The following is an 18,710-nucleotide window of genomic DNA, read 5'->3' on the forward strand; positions in this document are numbered from 1 at the left end:
ATAGATAATCGCTCCGCGCGTTATGAGCTTGTGTGCACTTCTGCTATTTTCGGTGGGCGCCGCCGCCACCGGCGTACAAGAAAGTATAACGTTGTCGTCGGGTGGAAACCTTGTATGTCCGAAACCGTTCGTTTTCATCATTTTAAAAAATTAACTAAACAGCCGATCTACAAGCACACAACGCCTCGCGGTGCGAGGCGTTGTGTGCTCGTAGATCTGCTGTTTTCACTACTTTTGTGCGACGGCCTTGTCTGATGAAGCAGGGCTTTACTTTGCAAAAAAAAACGTACACATTTGAAACTTGGAGATACAAGGTTTCTGCCCGACAGTGACGATAAACAAGGCTTCCGACTGTTTGCCAGTTAGACACACAAATAAAAGTCCAATTACACACACACACAGAAACACTTGTACGCAGACAGACACGCGTACACACCGCGCCACCCAGCGCGCACGCAGCGAGGCGCTTGGGTGTCTTCTGCGCTCCCGCGCGACAAGACACGAGATACGGGAGGAAGTTGCAGAAGCAAACGGGCTGCGGCTTGCGGCGCCGAGCCCTCCAGTGGCGGCAGCAGCAGTCAGTGTCCGTGTCACTGTCTGTCTGTCTGTCTGTCCGTCTGTCTGGCTGTCGGTGGCGTCATTGTGAGAGAGAGAGAGAGAGAGAGAGAGAGAGAGAGAGAGAGAGAGAGAGAGAGAGAGAGAGAGAGAGAGAGACACACACACACACAGAGGTTGGCTGAGGTTAGGGGACGGAGCAAGGCGGGGGGAGGGGGAGGGGAGGGGGAGGGGGGGGGGGGCGTCTGGCTGCGTTGATGACAACCAGGCAGTCGCTAAATCAGCCATCACTCTCTATGCTAATTTCATTCCATTTTGTTTTTAATGAACTGATTAGCGTGCGAGCGAACAGGGGGTAATTATTCTAATTGAGGAGAGTGACAGGAGCAGGGTGGGGCGGGGGTGGGGGGGGGGGGGGGGGGGGTGGGCTGGGGGATGAGGAGGAGAGGTTTGCTATATGCGATGACTCCATGCCTGAAAGGTCTCTGTGTGCGCGTGTTTGTGTGTGTTTGTGTGTGTGTGTGTTAGGGCATTCACCAAATATTCGAATATTCGAATATCAAAGTCACTATTCGACGTTGTTCACCAAAGTCGAATATTCGCTTTTTTTTCTCTTAAAAAATATATATAGTTTATAAAACTTGGCTAGATAGGAAGTCATAAGAATGAGTTGTCAATGCCCCTGGTGGATGAATTTGTTAATGCTCTATACCAGGGGTTCTCAAACCTTTTTAGGCCGTGACCTAAAACCCTAACAAGCACTTGGAATTGTGGGTATTACATTTAATGTCACTCGGTTCTGCAGATAAATATTGTGAAAATAGCAGATCTACATGCGAGGCGTTATGAGCATGTACATGTAGATCTGCTATTTTCACAATGTTCGCCTCTTGCTTAATATTTGACAGTTTGGCCAATCCTGTCGAATATTCGACTATTCGAATACTTTGAGGTCGAATAATTTGAATACTAAAAATCACTATTCGTGAATGCCCTAGTGTGTGTGTGTGTGTGTGTGTGTGTGTGTGTGTGTGTGTGTGTGTGTGTGTGTGTGTGTGTGTGTGTGTGTGTGTGGGTGGGTGTTTTTCCGGGGGCCTGCACATGTCACCAGGAGGGAGCGAGCAACAAGCCCATGAAGGCGGGTGCTCCGGATTTTACTGTCAAACGCAGAGCCTTTTACTTCTCTTACTTCCCTTTTACTTCTCTTTTACTTTGCTCTCGAGTGGAAAAAAAAACAAAGGTTTGTCAGTCGGGAGAAAGCGCAAGAAGGCAGCTCTGCCAGAGACGGACACAGAGAGAGAGACAGAGACAGAGAGACACACAGAAAGATGCCCTGGCTACAGGCACGTGCACACATAGACATCGAAAGGGGCTTGAGCCCCTGCCCTTTTATCTGTCTGTAAAAAGTGCCCTCTCCAGACCATGAATGCAGTTTTTACTATGGTGAAAGAAATGCAAATGCCTGAAGGCGGCATTCAAGAGAATTGCCTTGTCCAAACTCTCCTCTCTCTGAAAATAGCCGACCTCCAAGGACCTTGGAGGTCTGCTATTTTCGATATTTTCACCAAAAGTGCCCTTTTTAGAAAGTTCAGCCCCTGCTAACATTCTCTGCACGTCCCTGCCTGGCTATCATGGAGGGATAATGAAAAGAGATATCGTTATCATCTGCATCTCTAATCTCTGTGACTCCTCCAGTTCACTGTCCCTGTGAACCTATTCCTCTTCCAGACAATAGTGATGTGTCCAGTCCCCACGCGCGCGCACACACACACACACACGCACACGCACACGCACACGCACACACACACACACACACACACACACGCACACGCACACGCGCACACGCACACGCACACGTTTCCCCCATTAACTGTACAGTACACTCTGGACAGTTTAAAGTAGCTTCTAAAATTTCCTGCTGGAAAATTGAGGTACCGTGATGTGCTTGCGGACGCAGATAATCCCTGGTAATTTGGCATTGTTTGTGAAGAGAGAGAAAAAAATGCCTTTTCTCTTGGCGAGATGGAGGGATCGGAGAGAGAGAGAGAGGCAGAGAGAGAGAGAGAAAGGGAACGATTGAGTGAAGAGAAATGGAAGAGCGTGGCAGCGCGGAACGGAAGGACAGAGTTGGACGAGGCTCGCCTTGAGAGATAAGGAGGATAAGAGGCTGGAATTAAGGATAAATAAGTAAACAGCTGTGTGTGTGACCGAGCAGTTGTGTTAATTAATCACAGACTTGTAGAATTCCTGCTACTGCCTGGCTGTGCGAAGTGTGCAGTGGTGGAAAAGTACTCAATTGTTTTACTTAAATAAAAGCAATAGTGCAATATAGAAATACTCTGTAAGGCTGCAGCCACACCAAAATACCTACTGTTGTTTCCTGTTGAGATTGGCACATTTCCTGGGGCAAGCTGCCCAGATCACATGTCTTCTTATTTTTTCACACTCAAAAATCACCTGCAATGTAGTGCATTTGAAACTACATTGCAGTGCACATCATGGGGTGATCACTGCTTGCCTCCTGTTAATTGTTTTATTTTTGTTTTTGTTTATTTTCAGTTTATTTTGTTGCTGAGTGAGTCAGCAGACACATTGAAGTGAGTGAGATGAAAAAACCTGGGTGAAATCTCAAAAGGAAACATCTGTATGAGAGTGGAATCCACGTTCTGCCAATGCATTTCAATGAGAAGGGAGCGGTTTCATGTCAGTAGAGGATTTCTGCAAAAACCGCTCCACACTCATTGAAATGCATTGGCAGAACGTGGATTCCACTCTCATAGGTATTTTGGTGTGAGGGCACCCTTAAGCTCTGTCCACACCGGCGAATTAGCGAAAGCGACGTGAATAAGCGAACCAAAAAGGCGAAGAATTCGCAATTCGCCTTTTTCCATACACACCAAAAAGCGACGCGAATATGCACATAATATTCGCTTAATTCGCCTAAATACGAGGGGGTGATATCTGCCTGTAGCCACAGACAGGACAGGAGAAAGGAGAAGAAAGGAGAGAGAGGACAGAGGAGAGGAGAACGGACGGGGAAACAAATAAACAATGGAAACTACATCCTCAAGTGATGATGACCTGGCCGTGGTTGTTAGCCTATTAAATAATAAAAAGAAAAAGAAGAATAGAAGTCTTCAGACTTCACCGGCGCACACAACCCATCACAACCCATCACATATCACTGAAGAGACAACACGCTTTCACCGTTCCCTCTCCGCTCTGACAGGCAGCTCGCAGCAGCGGTGGTGTAAAAGTAACTAGAAGTACATTTACTTGAGTAGCCTGTACTTGTAGGTATTTGTACCTGAGTCCAATTCCCAGTACTTTCCTTCTACTCCACTATATTTCGGATCCTATTGTATTTAACTCAGTTAGCGCCGGGCGACTTTACGAGCGACTAGTTCACTATGGCGTTTGGTGCCGAGCGACTCGGAGCGACTTTTATATAAAAGCATTGTTTAAGCTTTTAATATGTGTTTATAGACGGAGCGAAATGGTTAGCTTACCTCAGCTAATGTCCACACGTAAACCGTGAAAAAAAAGGATACGATTATGACGTCACCTTTAAACCAGGGCTTCCTGTTGACAACAGGCCTCTGCTAGCGTTAGCCTCAATGCAACCATCCGACCCTCACGTAGCTTCACTAGGTCGGATTTTGATTCTGAAACTTTCTGTGTGGCATCTATATATGTCCCGATGCCCATACCAATGGTGGTTTGAGACGATCAAGCACGAATTGAACAGTATTGAGCTGAAATGGTGACCGGCGGCCCGTCCATGTTAAGTCAATGAGGACCAAGTCAGCGTCTCATCCTGTTATGTGGATTTAAACAGGCTTAACATGGGACCATGTCAGTGTATGGTGTATGGTGGTCTCTAGTGGTCATCTGGTGGTATGGTATGCTGAACGTGCATTCGTTAAGGTGGTCTGGTTAAGGTGGTCTGGGGGGATACAAAATAGCTATTTCCTGGCGTTATAAGCGCACATTCATATTCATATTTTGGAAATCTGGCCCTGTATGGGTTAATACCCAGCGATTTATTTTAAAACATTAGTCTTTTTGCAGATATAGGCTAAATTAACAATAAAACATACATAAACCATGCTTTTACCAGTAGAAATTCGAGTAGGTCTACTTTTTCCAAGCAGCCACACCGACGAGAGACACGGAAAAGCAATGCAAAGGGAAGGTCCCTCGACCATGCTCTCTCTCTCTCTTAAAGTAGGATAGAGTGAGCTTGATTTAATACAGAGAGAGAGAGGAGTTCACCAGCGAATGTTCGCTAAATTCGACACAAGGGCGAATAAAAAACAGACGCCTTTTCGCTTTTTTTAAATTCGCGTTTGGTGTGGATGCTTCCATTGACTTTATAAGGTTTTAAACAAAAGGCGAATTATACGCTAATTCGCTATTCGCCAATTCGCCCGCGGTGTGTACGAAGCTTTAGGCTGCAGCCACACCAAAATACCTAGAGTGGAATCCGTCAATGCATTTCAATAAGAATGGAGCGTTTTTTTTTTTTTGCAGAAATCCTCTACCAGCATGAAAACGCTCCATTCTCATTGAAATGCATTGACGGATTCCACTCTAGGTATTTTGATGTGGCTGCAGCCTAACAAGTAGAAGTACAGAATTCAAAATGTACTTGAGTAAAAGTATAAAAGTATTGGCATCAAAATGTACTTAAAGTACCAAAAGTAAAAGTACAACATGTTTGAAAATAGCAGATCTACAAGCTCACAACTGTGAGCTTGTAGATCGTCTATTTGCCCTTTTCAATAGCCTAGTTATAGAATAGGGCTATTTTAATGTATGTTTTGTACTTATAATGTATAACCGCAAAGTAACTACTGTAGTAACTATTTTAATGTATGTTTTGTAATATTATAATGTATAACTGCAATTGCAAAGTAACTAGTAACTAAAGTTTTCAAATAAACATAGTGGAGTAAAAGTACAATATTTGGATCCGAGATGTAGTGGAGTAGAAGTAAAAAGTATTGGAAATTGGAAATACTCAAGTACTTAAGTACAGTACTTTAGTAAACCTACTTAGTTACTTTACACCACTGGAAGTGTGTGTGTGTGTGTGTGTGTGTGTGTGTGTGTGTGTGTGTGTGTGTGTGTGTGTGTGTGTGTGTGTGTGTGTGTGTGCGTGCGTGCGTGCGTGCGTGCGTGCGTGCGTGCGTGCGTGCGTGCGTGCGGCGTTGATGAACGGCGGCCGTTAAGAACCCGAAGGTTGCGGTGGTCCCCGGACCGCTCTCTATCATGCTGTCCTATTTTTAATTTCATGGCATTTCTGTTTCTGAGTCGCCCGGGGGGGCGCGCGGCCATACATGGGCATACTTCCAAACAACGTTCTCGGTGTGCCATTTCTTTGAATTATATTTGTCTTGCGGTGGCATTCACATTTCACTGTGAAATGAACTGTGCTTGAATGGCCAGCTGGCTGCACCCCTCAACGACATAATGGTATGCATTACCGCATAACCCCTTCCCCCCACCACACACACACACACACACACACACACACACACACACACACACACACACACACACACACACACACACACACACACACACACACACACACTCGCACATACACCAACGGCACTGTGACCAGGGCCGTCACACCAAATTCTGGGCCCTGGGTACAAGGATTCACTGCGGGCCCCCCATGAATGTTAACTATTGAAAAATAGCAGATCTACAAGCTCGGTGCCGCGCTTGAAAATGTGTGCAAGGAACCTATGTTTCCGTGTCAGTCAAGGACCCCCAAGATGATGTGTATTTGGTCACGGACCCCCATCTCAAAATATTTAGTTCCAGGGACCCCCCCAGAAGCAAAATTTGAGTTACAAATGTTTGCTTAAAAATATTATATATTCAAAGATTTGCACACATTTTCACAACTTTTAAAAAATAGCAGATCTACAAGCTTGTGAGCTTGTATATCTGCTATTTTTCAATAGCTAAAGTTACTAGGGCCCCTCCACCTTGGGCCCTAGTAACTCAGTCCCACTCCCCCCCCCCCTTGTGACGCCCCTTGTGACTGTGACAGCAATGACGAAATAAATAAATAACTAAGAAATCTTGAATGGCAACTCTCCAAACAGCAGCTCTCCCTTACCAAATTGTATTTTTACTCAAAGGTTACAATCTCAGTGTGTAAACACATCCAGGGGTGCTGCGTGTAAAATGCATTACTCCATAAAGTGTCACCATAACACCTCCCTGTTTGAATAAACAGCAAATATGTTTATGATTCAAAAATGTTATTGAGTCTGAGAGTCTAAAATGCCAGTACGCTGCACCAACATTTTTCTTTCTTTTTTTTTCTTTTTGTGCTGCCATTGTGAGTCCATAGCTGACAACGGTGGAAGTCTGACAAAAGCCTGACTTATACTTTCTTGTGCGCGCTGAAAATAGCACACCTGCAAGCTCATGTTTCATCGTATTGCGATGTGCTATAAGCTCATGCACATGGCACCGCATCGCTACGTGCTATTTTTTAGTTTACACTCCCGCGAGGGAGTGTAAACTACGCAAGTGCTTATTCCGATACCGATATGTATCGGGAAAAGGCTGCCGATACTGCCGAAAAATCGCTGTTGTCGGGTGGAAACCTTGTATATACAAATTTGAAACTTGGGCGATACAAGGTTTCTGCCCGACAGTGACGTAAAGCTGGTATCGGTGAGTATGCCAGTTCATGACATTCCAATACCATGTAATTCATCATCACATAATGAGATCTCATTTACAGTAGTATTTTTAATTGATGTTGTACTACTGTTTTATATTCCTGCTGTACATTTTACTAAACTTGGAGCTGCACTTTAATTTTTATTAAAGGATTTTTATTCCTAGATCAGTGGTTCTCAAACTTTTTTAATTTCAAGGACCCCCATAACTCTCAGATTTATAGACTTTTAAGGTTCAATTTGGAACACCTTAAAGAGGTGGTGCCATAGTTTTGTACTTTTTCTGTTTTGTATATGGAGGCGGTGACCGCATGTCATCTGGAACCCACTTAACTCTTTCTGTACAATTTTTTGAAAACAAACTTCCTCCAAGTATAATCATAATGCCTGATGATTATGTTGTAGGGGGGAAAAATCACGGCACAATGTTTTTAAATGAACCACTGGGGTCCCTGGATACCACTTTGAGAACCACTGGCCTAGATTATAATTCTTTTGAATTACACAACGGTATCCCATCGGTACTCTGTTACCGACCGATACGCATGGGTATCGGTATCGATCCTAACAGTTTTCTGAAAAACCTATCGTCGTTGTCAGGTGGAAACCTGAAAAACTTAAAAAATGATTTAAACCAGTGAAAACAGCCGATCTACAAGCACACAACGCCTCGCGGTGCGAGGCGTTGTGTGCTTGTAGTTCTGCTGTTTTCACTAGTCTTGTGCGACAGTCTTGTATGATGAAGCAGGGCTTTACTTTATGAAAAATCATACAAATTTGAAACTTAGAGATACGAGGTTTCTGCCCGATCTCGACGCTATGTTTCTCTGTGGTTCTCAAACTTTTTCATGTCAAGGACCCCCTAGAATTATATGTATTAGACCACGGACCCCATCTGAAAATATTTAGTTCCAGGGAACAAAAGAAAGAAGGATTTGCGTTACAAATGTCCGCTTTAAAAAATATATATACATTCAAAGATTTGCACTCATTTTCACGATTTTTCAAAAATAGCAGATCTACAAGCTTGCAGCGCGGCACTCGGTGCCGCGCTGTGAGCTTGTATATCTGCTATTTTTTAATAGTTAAAGCATGAAATAATGGTTAGAAGGAGAAGCTGGTATGGTGGGCACATGATCGTCCACTGCTAGGTGATCATGGTGAGTGACTGTGCGTGTCTCATCATAGCGACCATGGGCAACCATCTCCTGACCAACCCGGTGCTGCAGGGTCGCACCGGAACCTCCCCCTACAACACCCTGCTGGCTGAGAGCTTCACCCCTCCATCACCTGGGGTCTTCAACTCCACCGGTTAGACCCCCCCGCCCCCACCCCGCAGCTCTGTGCTTGTCCTAGGGATGGGACCATATGACATTTATATGTCACGATTATTCTGACCAAAAATGTACGATTTTATCGCGATAATCAAATTATCCCCAACATCCATTATCCTGGGGCGGAACATTTGCCAAAAAATAGCAGATCTACAAGCTCACAACGCGTCGCGTTGCGACGCGTTGTGAGCTTGTAGGTCGGCTATTTTAATAGATTTGGTAGAGAGTGAAAAAAGGTACTATATGTTATTTCCAGGTCCGTTTTACCATAGAGGGTTTAAGTGGTACCGGACATGCAGCTCAGCAAATAAAAGGTGAATTGATCCCAGTGCATGACGGAGGATAATTTCACAATAAATCTCCACGATACGATTATCACAATAAACGATAATAACGATTATCGTCCCATCCCTAGCTTGTTGTGTGCATCTTGTGCCTGTGTGTGCGCTGTTCTGGCAATATTTGGACATGACATGACATGACATGACATGACATGACATGACATGACATGACATGACATGACATATTTGTGTGTGCGTGTGTGGATGTGTGTGCGTGTATGTATGTGTGTGTGTGTGCCTGTGTGTGTATTCTCTTGAGATGGTATGCGAGTGTTTATGCATGTTCACCTGCACATACACGGTACACACACACGCATGCACGCTTTCACTTTCTGGCTACTGTATGTAGCTGTCAAACTGAATCAGTGTTGAAGCGCTACAGAATAACCAGCCGCCCGCTTTCTAATGGCGTCGTCTTTATACTAACCGTCACAAATTGAGTGAAAGTAAATTGACATGCTGTATTGTGACAGAGGCAGCAATCTTGAGGACAGTCGAATTCGATCAGGCCTTTAAGTTGCAATTGTCTGTAGAAGAATACTAGATGGCTTACTGGATATTGACCATATTGACACGGCGGCCATTTTGTTTGCACCTCACACTCGCCGGTGTGAATATGTCAATTGTGGGTTCATGCTTCTCTTACCTGCCTGCATGCATTCGAGAGGGAGTATACACACAGTAACCTGTTCAATGTTAACTCAGTGAATGCCACCCTTTATTCAAAATCTACAAAACTGGTGCCAGCCATTTTGCTTAATTTTGCCTTTTTATGGGGGCCAAAATCATATTTTGTACTTAAATTACATATATAAATCTATGCTTCTATCGAAAGCCACACTACCCCTCTTACAAAGGAAAACATGTATATTTATATATATATATCCTATCATTAGATTTGGGCTTCAATAGAACATGTGTAAGATGTCTTGATCATCATCATATGTGTGTGCTGTGATGGGCCCTATGTGCAATCTGGAGTGCAATACCATTTGAAAACCACCAGAGGGTGGTCTCCTACTATCTGATCAACTAACAGAAGAAGGAAGAAGACGTCCATCTTTTTTTTGGTTTGGGCCTGTTGTTTACATTTTGGCCAGGCCTTTTAGCTAGCATGCTAACACACTTCGGAACCCTGGCGATCGCGATCAAGGATAGGTAGAGAAGAATGGATGGCACCGCTGGAATCCTGAGAATTTTCTGCGTTTTTTGAGTACTTATAGTTCGTCAGGGATGCACGGGAAAGTGTATAAACGAACGTTTTAGATAACATTTAAACGGCCGGAACCAATCTTCGGCTATACCGATTTTCCGCCGGACTGTGTTACACTGGTGCTACAGTCAAATCGGCCGTATCGCTCAGGTCACGGAGGCATATGGCCAACTTCTAGAGCGATTTTTTTGAAATTACAATTATGAAAAAATGATAAAACTTTTGATTAATTAAAAAGACGTAAAAGACGTTTATGGCACCGAGGTCCAAAGACGTAAAAGACGTTTATGGCGTTCAGTGAGTTAAAGACGTGGTTATGTTTTGTATGTGTCTAAGGTCTCTAATAGAGGTTATGATGTGCAAATTTGCCTTCCCTGTGTATTTTTGGTTTCTTCCTGAAAGCTGAAAGCCTCTGAGTCAAAAGGCCCAACTTAAAAACACTGAGTTAATGACATCATAAAATCACCCTCCCCTTTTACCATGCACCCAACACTGTGGGTGAGGCTAACTTCAGCTGGGTCACCACCCACGTGACAACAGGCATACTTTAATGAACTGGTGGATGTGGCCACGTAAAAACACATAATTGTAACACTTTCTGTACACTTTTTTGGAGAAAAAAAAAATCTTCCTCCTAGTATAATCATAATATCATATCATCATGGCACCCCATCTTTAATTTATTCATTTCTAGCTCAGAGGATGTACTCTGAGAATGTACAAATGTTACCAAATGGAGGGACCCGCATGTAGGTGACATTTGTACACTCTCTACGTTAAATTAACTTTTTATGGGCACTCTCTGCCCTCCACTATGTGTTTGTGTGTGTGTGTGTGTGTGTGTGTGTGTGTGTGTGTGTGTGTGTGTGTGTGTGTGTGTGTGTGTGTGTGTGTGTGTGTGTGTGTGTGTGTGTGTGTGTGTGTGTGTGTGTGTGTGTGTTTGCGTGCGTGCGTGCGTGCGTGCGTGCGTGCGTGCGTGCGTGTGTCAGGTTAGACCCTGGGCGGTGGTAATAGCTCTACACCAGTATTAATATTCACCAGAGAGGGGGGGGGGGGGAGCTGGGAGTGCGTGTGGCGGGGCGCTGACTGAGCATGTGCCGTGGCGTTTGGGGACCCAGCAGTGTCTGAGGGGCTGGAATTTAAGGCGGCGTTTCCGTTAAATATTTTAAAGGCCCCTCTCTCTCTGCACAATGCGTCAAGCCTGACGGCCACGGGCCGCGGCAGCAGGGACATTTATAGAAGTGAGACGGGAGGGAGGGAAGGAGGGAGGGAGGGAGGGGGAGAAGTATGGAGGGCACTTCATTAGAATGTCTAATTAGCCTCCATCCCCACCACCACCACCGCCGCAGCTGAAAGAAGAATGTTGATTAATCCTGTTAGACCTGAAAAAAAAAAGTATTCTAGATCCTAACAGTTTTCTGAAAAACCTATCAGTGAAAACAGATACGTGAAAACAGCCGATCTACAAGCACACAACGCCTCGCGCCGCGAGGCGTTGTGTGCTTGTAGATCTGCTGTTTTCACTAGTCTTGTGCGACAGTCTTGTATGATGAAGCAGGGCTTTACTTTATGAGAAAACATACAAATTTGTAACTTGGAGATACAAGGTTTCTGCCCGACAGCGACGCTTTGTTTCTCTGTGGTTCTCAAACTTTTTCATGTCAAGGACCCCCTAGAATTATATGTATTAGACCACGGACCCCCATCTGAAAATATTTAGTTCCAGGGACCAAGAGAAAGAAGGATTCGCATTACAAATGTCCGCTTAAAAAAATATATATACATTCAAAGATTTGCACACATTTTCACGATTTTTCAAAGCTCGCAGCGCGGCACTCGGTGCCGCGCTGTGAGCTTGTATATCTGCTATTTTTTAATAGTTAAAGCATGAAAGAATGGTTAAAGTGGTGACACAGATATGCATAACCCGGTCTTTGTGGATTAAAATCATACCACACGTTAAATTTTTCTAAAAGCACAGAAAGAACTCTTTGGGGCGGGCTTTTTGGTACGTGATGGCGGCTTGGGGAAGAAAAAAAATCACAACGTCTTTTGTGTGCGTCGAAGGCGAGTCGTAAAATAAACATTACTGTTACTTTATGAGGTGGTGCATGAATAATGTATGTCCAGGGGCCGGCGGTAGTAAATAAATATCGAAAGTGTTTCCGGTGGCTGGTGTGTAAACGACGGTGGAACAGCGTGTCAAACGTCTAAGATGCAGGAGTGAGTGCGCATGCAATGGAGTCAATTTGCTGGAATATGAGCGTGTGTGTGTGTGTGTGTGTGTGTGTGTGTGTGTGTGTGTGTGTGTGTGTGTGTGTGTGTGTGTGTGTGTGTGTGTGTGTGTGTGTGTGTGTGTGTGTGTTATGTGCGTGTTTCCTGTGTGTTTTTTTTTCCTGTGCACAGATTTTATGTGTGCATGTTTCATTTGTGTGTGCGTGCGTGCGTGCGTGCGTGCGTGCGTGTGATTGCGCACGTGTGTTTGTTTGTTCGTGCGTGCATTTTAAAAAAAGGGAGCTGGATAAGGAAGATTTCCCTCCTCCTACTTTTGATTCTATTTTGAATTGTTCATAAAAGTGAATACATTGATGTCATGTACGGTATAATATCACTGAACAATACATTGATGTCATGTACAGTATAATATCACTGAACAATACATTGATGTCATGTACAGTATAATATCACTGAACAATACATTTACTGACCAAAAGCTTTTGTTTTCATCCATGTGGCTTCCTAACGGACTCACAGGAACCTTCCGAGACCCAAGTAAGAATACCTCTTCATAATTAAATGATATTACAATATCAAATATATACAGTATATAATGGCAAATAAATGTAATTTTACACAGTGAAGGCCTACTGTATATCGTCGTTGTCGGGTGGAAACCTTGTATGTCCAAGACCGTTCGTGTTGTATTCATCATTTTAAAATTGAACTAAACTAGTGAAAATAGCAGATCTACAAGCACACAACGACTCGCACCGCAAGGCGTTGTGTGCTTGTAGATCGGCTGTTTTCACTACTTGTGTGATGAAGCAGGGCTTTACTTGGTGAACAAAAGTACAAATTTGAAACTTGGAGATATGAGGTTTCTGCCCGACAGTGACGATATACATTGTTGTATAGTGAATAGTGAATAATCGATCTACAAGCTCACAATACGTAGTGATGGAACATCACGTTGAGGGCTTGTAAAGCCTCTATCATAGTCCAAGGTGAAGAGCTATCACCTCACTGCAGTGTAGTTTTCTCGCTATCACCTAGGCTTCGTTATACATTTTTAGGTGATAGCTAGAAAACTACACCGCAGTGAGATGATAGCTCTTCACCTTTCGACTACGATAGAGGCTTAAATCTGCCCTTGAAAGTTAGAAATCTTTATTCCTTGAGCGTACAAATACAACCATACTGAGTATTGTACAGTGTACTGACACACATGGTGACCGTGTTGTCTCCACAGAGAGCACTCTGTCTAAGACGCGGGACCCCTGTGGGATGGAGACCCTGCCCCTGAACGGTAACTTCAACAACAGCTACTCCCTGCGCGGCGGGCCGGGAGGCGGCGGCGGCAGCTGTGACTTCCTGGGAGGCGGCGGGGGCGGGGGAGGAGGCGACGTGTCCCCGCCGCTCCTCAACCCCCGCGGCTCCGAGACGCTGGGCGGCGGAGGAGGAGGGATCCGACGGAACCTCTCGGACGCGGCGGCCTTCGAGAAGATGATCATCTCGGAGCTGGTGCACAACAACCTGCGGGGCGTGGGCGGAGGAGGCGGCAGCGGCGGGGGGGACAGGATGTGCGGCAGCCTGGCTCGGGGACGGCCCCACGGCGGCGTGGGCCGGGGCGGCGCGGAGCCCGAGCTGTCCATGGGACACGGCGCCGGCGACGACGACGAGGACTTCCTGACGCGGGAGGGCCGCGGGCAGTGCGCGGCGCAGGACGTGGAGCTGCTGTACAAGGCGCTGGAGGAGCCGCTGCTACTGCAGCGGGCGCAGTCCGTCCTCTACCAGAGCGACCCCGAGGAGTCCGAGAGCTACACGGCCGACCTCACCGAGAGCCTGGGCCACAGCGGCAGCCACGGCCACCCGCCCAGCGGCGTGTCGGCCGAGTCGCCCGCCCGGGACTCCCTGTACACCAGCATCACCAACCTGCGCGACTCGCCCTACCCCGACAGCAGCCCCGAGCCCCTGGAGGTGGTGCCCCGCTCGGCGCAGCCCCCCGAGGAGCTGTACTACAGCTCCGGCCGGCCCGCCCTGGGCTCCCGCGGCGCCCCCATGCAGACCTTCTACCAGGCGCAGCCTCCCCGCAGGCCGAGCGGGGAGGGCCACGCGCCGATGCCGCCGCTGGAGCCACCGGTCCACGGCGAGGGGGACGGACAGATGCAGCTGGTCACCAGTCTGTGACTGACGGAGAGACCCCGGAGGGAGAAGGAGAGGGGACCGCGTGATACGACTGGCCGGTAGAGCCGCCCGCCTCCCGACAAGTCCCTCCTCCTCGCGCTCGCTTATCTCTACTTCTTCCTGCTCGTTCGGTTGCCTTTCTTTTTCTTTTTTTTAAAATCTATTCATCTGGGAGATAAGTAAACGGCATTCTGAGGGGATGAGGGGATGTTTGTTCGTCCGGAACATTAACCCACTTTCTCTCTCTCTCTCTCTCTCTCTCTCTCTCTCTCTCTCTCTCTCTCTCTCTCTCTCTCTCTCTGTTCCGTCCCAGTAGTCCTCTGTGAGTCCTTCGGTTCCGCGAGGCCGAAGTCCAGCACTCTTGAATGTACCTCTCCGACCCCTCTGTGCTCGTAGATATTTCAAAAAAAAAACTTTCAAAGAACTTTATTAAAGTTTTTATCTAATTTATCCGCAGAAATGCCTCCGGGAGGAAAGGGAATCTCCTTTTATATTTCCCCTTCCTCCTTCCCCCTTTCTCACCCCCACCCGTTCAGGTCTGTGTTTTTAGTCATTATGTGACAGGAGTAGTTAGGCTAGGAGACAGGAAAGACGCACCGTTACACCCCGAAAAAGAAGAAACAAAGCTCTTCAGTGTTGCCAAAAATACTTTTTTTTTTTTTTTAGCCAGGAAAAAAAACCTGGAACATTTGCGAGGCACACGCACATACAAACACCCACTCGTACGGGAACAAACACACACAGACACACGCACGCACACGAACACAACAAGACACAAACACACACACACACACAAAAGTGCTTGTTACAGAACATGGGAAAGTCAAAACAACACACCATCCAACAAAAAAAAGAAGGAAAACTAAAAAAAAAAGAGTGAGAACTATTGTTCCAGGCAGGCAGTGGGAGCCGCTTCAGTGTAGTTGCCTTTATTTTTCTCTTGCTGTGAAGAACCGACAACTATGTACAGAAGTAGAGCAGAGAGGAGAGGAGGCGGATGGAGAGAGGGAGGGAGAGAGAGACAACCGAGAGAGAGAGATAGAGAGATAGAGAGAGAGAGAGAGAGAGAGAGAGAGAGAGAGAGAGAGAGAGAGAGAGAGAGAGAGAGAGAGAGAGAGAGAGAGACTGAGGGGAGGCACTGAGCCATCCCTTGCAGAGCAGCAGAACAGTTACTGTCAGCCTAAACCGTGCATCCGGAAGACCGGCCGCTCCTCCTCCTCCATCCATCCATCCATCCATCCTCCTCCTCCTCTCAGAGGAGGCGAGGAGGACATCCAGAACTGTTCTCTCTCTCTGCCTGCTTTCTTCTTCAGGCGTCTCCAGAAAAGTGGGCGGGAGAGGAAAAGAAGACGAGGAGAAAAAAAAGAAAAAGACAGAGGAGTCGCTATATCTCTGCCAGAGAATGATCTATCTTTGTTGGACTTTGTGTTTTGGCCGTCCTCTCTCTCTGGTTGGAGGGAGGAGAGGGTGGGTGGGTGAGGGATGTGGGGGGGTTGGAAGTGGACTAGTATTGCACCCCCCCCCCCCCCTCCCCTGCCCCTCCCCCTCCCGTACTGTACTATTAGATCCTAGCCAGTGGATTATAGGACTATGTCTCCTGACCGTGCGTGTTTGGTTGTTGTTGGACAGGACAGAAGGACGGAACTCTTTAACAGTTTAACAATCGAACTGGCTGTCATGCCCAAAGTTTAACCCTGTACATAGTCAACCACGCGAAATGAAAGTACTTCCTACCAATGTAAATACAGAAACCCCCCGAGACCATCAAAAGCAACAACGACGACAAACGAAAAAAGAATACTATGAAAAATGACTTCTTGTACTGCAACAAACCAACAAAAGAACAAAAAAAATAAAATAAGATGTTTTGGAGATTGTGACCTGAATGATACACTCTATCTCTCTCCCTGTCAAGCCTCGTTTATGCGTTGTCGTATGGCTGCGTCGCTCGACATTAGGGCATTAACGATTTGTGATTTTTGCAAGTCGACTCGACTCAGTAAAAAGTTGAGTTGAAGTCGACTTTATCGTTTGATGACGTCATCACATCACACACGACCCCCCAATTATTTTGGGGGGGTCCCCAGACCCCAGATGATTAACTTAATGTGAAACATTGTTTTCTCACTCAACAGTAAACAAACCAACAGAGCGTTTAAGTGTATAGAGGGTATCTGCACATTTCTAAAGTGCCAATTTAAGGACTTTTTAAGACCTCTAAAATGGCAAATTAAACATTGTCCAAATTGTCCAATATATAGAGGCAGAAATTGTGAAAATAGCCGATCTACATGCTCGAGATAGAGAGAGAGAGAGAGAGAGAGAGAGAGAGAGAGAGAGAGAGAGAGAGAGAGAGAGACTGAGGGGAGGCACTGAGCCATCCCTTGCAGAGCAGCAGAACAGTTACTGTCAGCCTAAACCGTGCATCCGGAAGACCGGCCACTCCTCCCTCTCCATCCATCCATCCATCCTCCTCCTCCTCATGTAGATCTGCTATTTTCACAATAGAACGTTTTTTTTCCCCCAACTTCGACTATCGACTTTCTCTGGTGGGAGTCGACTTGTGTAATGGAGTCGACTTGTCGACTTTTTCGTTAATGCCCTACTCGACATCGACCAAAAACCTGTTTGTTCATTGGTTAATCTACGACGAAGTATAAATGTGGCTCTGTGTTCTTTCTCCCGCTCTCTCTCTCTCACTCCCGTGCCTGATGCTGTGACACTTAAATCATCCCTGAGAAACAAACCAAGCGATGTAACGGGAGAGACAGAGAGAGGCAGAGAGAGAAAGGTGTATGATGATGTATGTGTGATAGATTTTATTATTTATACAAATGGGGAAGAAGAAATAAAACGTCCTGGCACAAAATGTTGATGTAATATAATCCATTTACATGTTGTTAATGTTTGACCTTTGACATTCCCATTGTGGGGAGGGGGTGTAGGGTGGATGGGACACAGCAGGGGTTCTCACATTTTTTTATTTTTTTATTTCAAGGACCCCCCCAGTTTGGTAAGCATCAGGCCAGGGACCCCCATGAACTCCCCTATTAACTCTACTACAAATTCTGTTTGGTTCCATTTTGTATGCTCTCAGATTTACAGTCTCGTAAGGGTCCGCTTGTTTCCGAACTATCAATTAATCATTTTGCTAGGGACCCCCTGGAACTCCCTCCCAAAGACCCATGGGGGGTCCCCGTACCCCGCGCTGAGAACCAATGGGATACAGATATCATAACGTCGTTGTCGGGTGGAAACCTTGTATCTCCAAGTTTCAAATTTGTAAGTTCTTTCGCAAAGCAAAGCCCTGCTTCATCACAAAAGTAGTGAAAACAGCAGATCTACAAGCACACAGTGCGAGGCAAAATGAACGGTTTTGGACATACAAGGTTTCCACCCGACAACGATGATAAGATGTCATATTGTTGTGCCTCGCCGGGCACAATATGACAACAGCATTGTTGGTTGAAGGACAGCAGCCATAATGAGATTTGGTTTTGTCTCTTGATTTATTTGGCAGATGTCACATATAACCAGATTACATTGTTTTAATATGGGTTTTAGCATGGATGATAGACATTTGTTTCGCTGGAGTATTGAGCATATTATTCCATTTTTGCTGTTTCCAAAGCATAGTTTCAGCGTTGTCACCCCCAGCCGGGAAAGACTCCGATTTGACAACTCATTGGTTCCCAGCGTGCGACGTGCTGTTGGCGTGTTGCAACGGGCGAGCGTGGCCTCATGCGGCGTGCGTGTCCCGCACACGAGTCCGACTTTTGTTGACGGAACTCGTCGTGCGCACATCGGTAGGGGGTGAGGGGGGGAGAAGAGGGGGATCTGAGGCTCTCGTTTCATCTCGGAGAAGAAAGGCGTCCCGATGGGGATGTGATTCACACAGTCAGTGGTGGAAAAGGTACTCGCGTTTTGTACTTGAGTGAAAGTATCAATACTGCCCTGTGGATGTACTCCCTTCCAAGTAAAGGTCCGGAATTCAAAACGTACTTGAGTAAAAGTATGAAAGTATTGGCATCAAAATGAACTTAAAGTACCAAAAGTAAAAGTACTAAATGTTTGAAAATAGCCGATCTACAAGCTACTTACTTTACTTTCCACCACTGCACACAGTGTTCCGAGTTCAGACGCATCGAGGACA

General features: G+C 46.0%; 1 protein-coding gene across 1 annotated transcript in view; it reads left to right on the forward strand.

Annotated features, from left to right (window-relative positions):
• Positions 1-18,330, forward strand: part of adgrl1a (adhesion G protein-coupled receptor L1a) — a 155,845-nt gene extending 137,515 nt beyond the window's left edge. The window contains exons 22-24 of the mRNA XM_080724950.1: positions 8,454-8,576; positions 12,908-12,925; positions 13,623-18,330. Of these exons, the coding sequence (XP_080581076.1) occupies positions 8,454-8,576; positions 12,908-12,925; positions 13,623-14,560 (1,079 nt within the window). The 3' untranslated portion in view covers positions 14,561-18,330. The remainder of the gene's footprint in view (positions 1-8,453; positions 8,577-12,907; positions 12,926-13,622) is intronic.
• The last annotated feature ends 380 nt before the right edge of the window (positions 18,331-18,710 follow it).

The sequence above is a fragment of the Nannobrachium achirus genome (genome assembly GCF_963921795.1).
Source record: "Nannobrachium achirus genome assembly, chromosome: 4".
NCBI lineage: Eukaryota > Metazoa > Chordata > Actinopteri > Myctophiformes > Myctophidae > Nannobrachium > Nannobrachium achirus.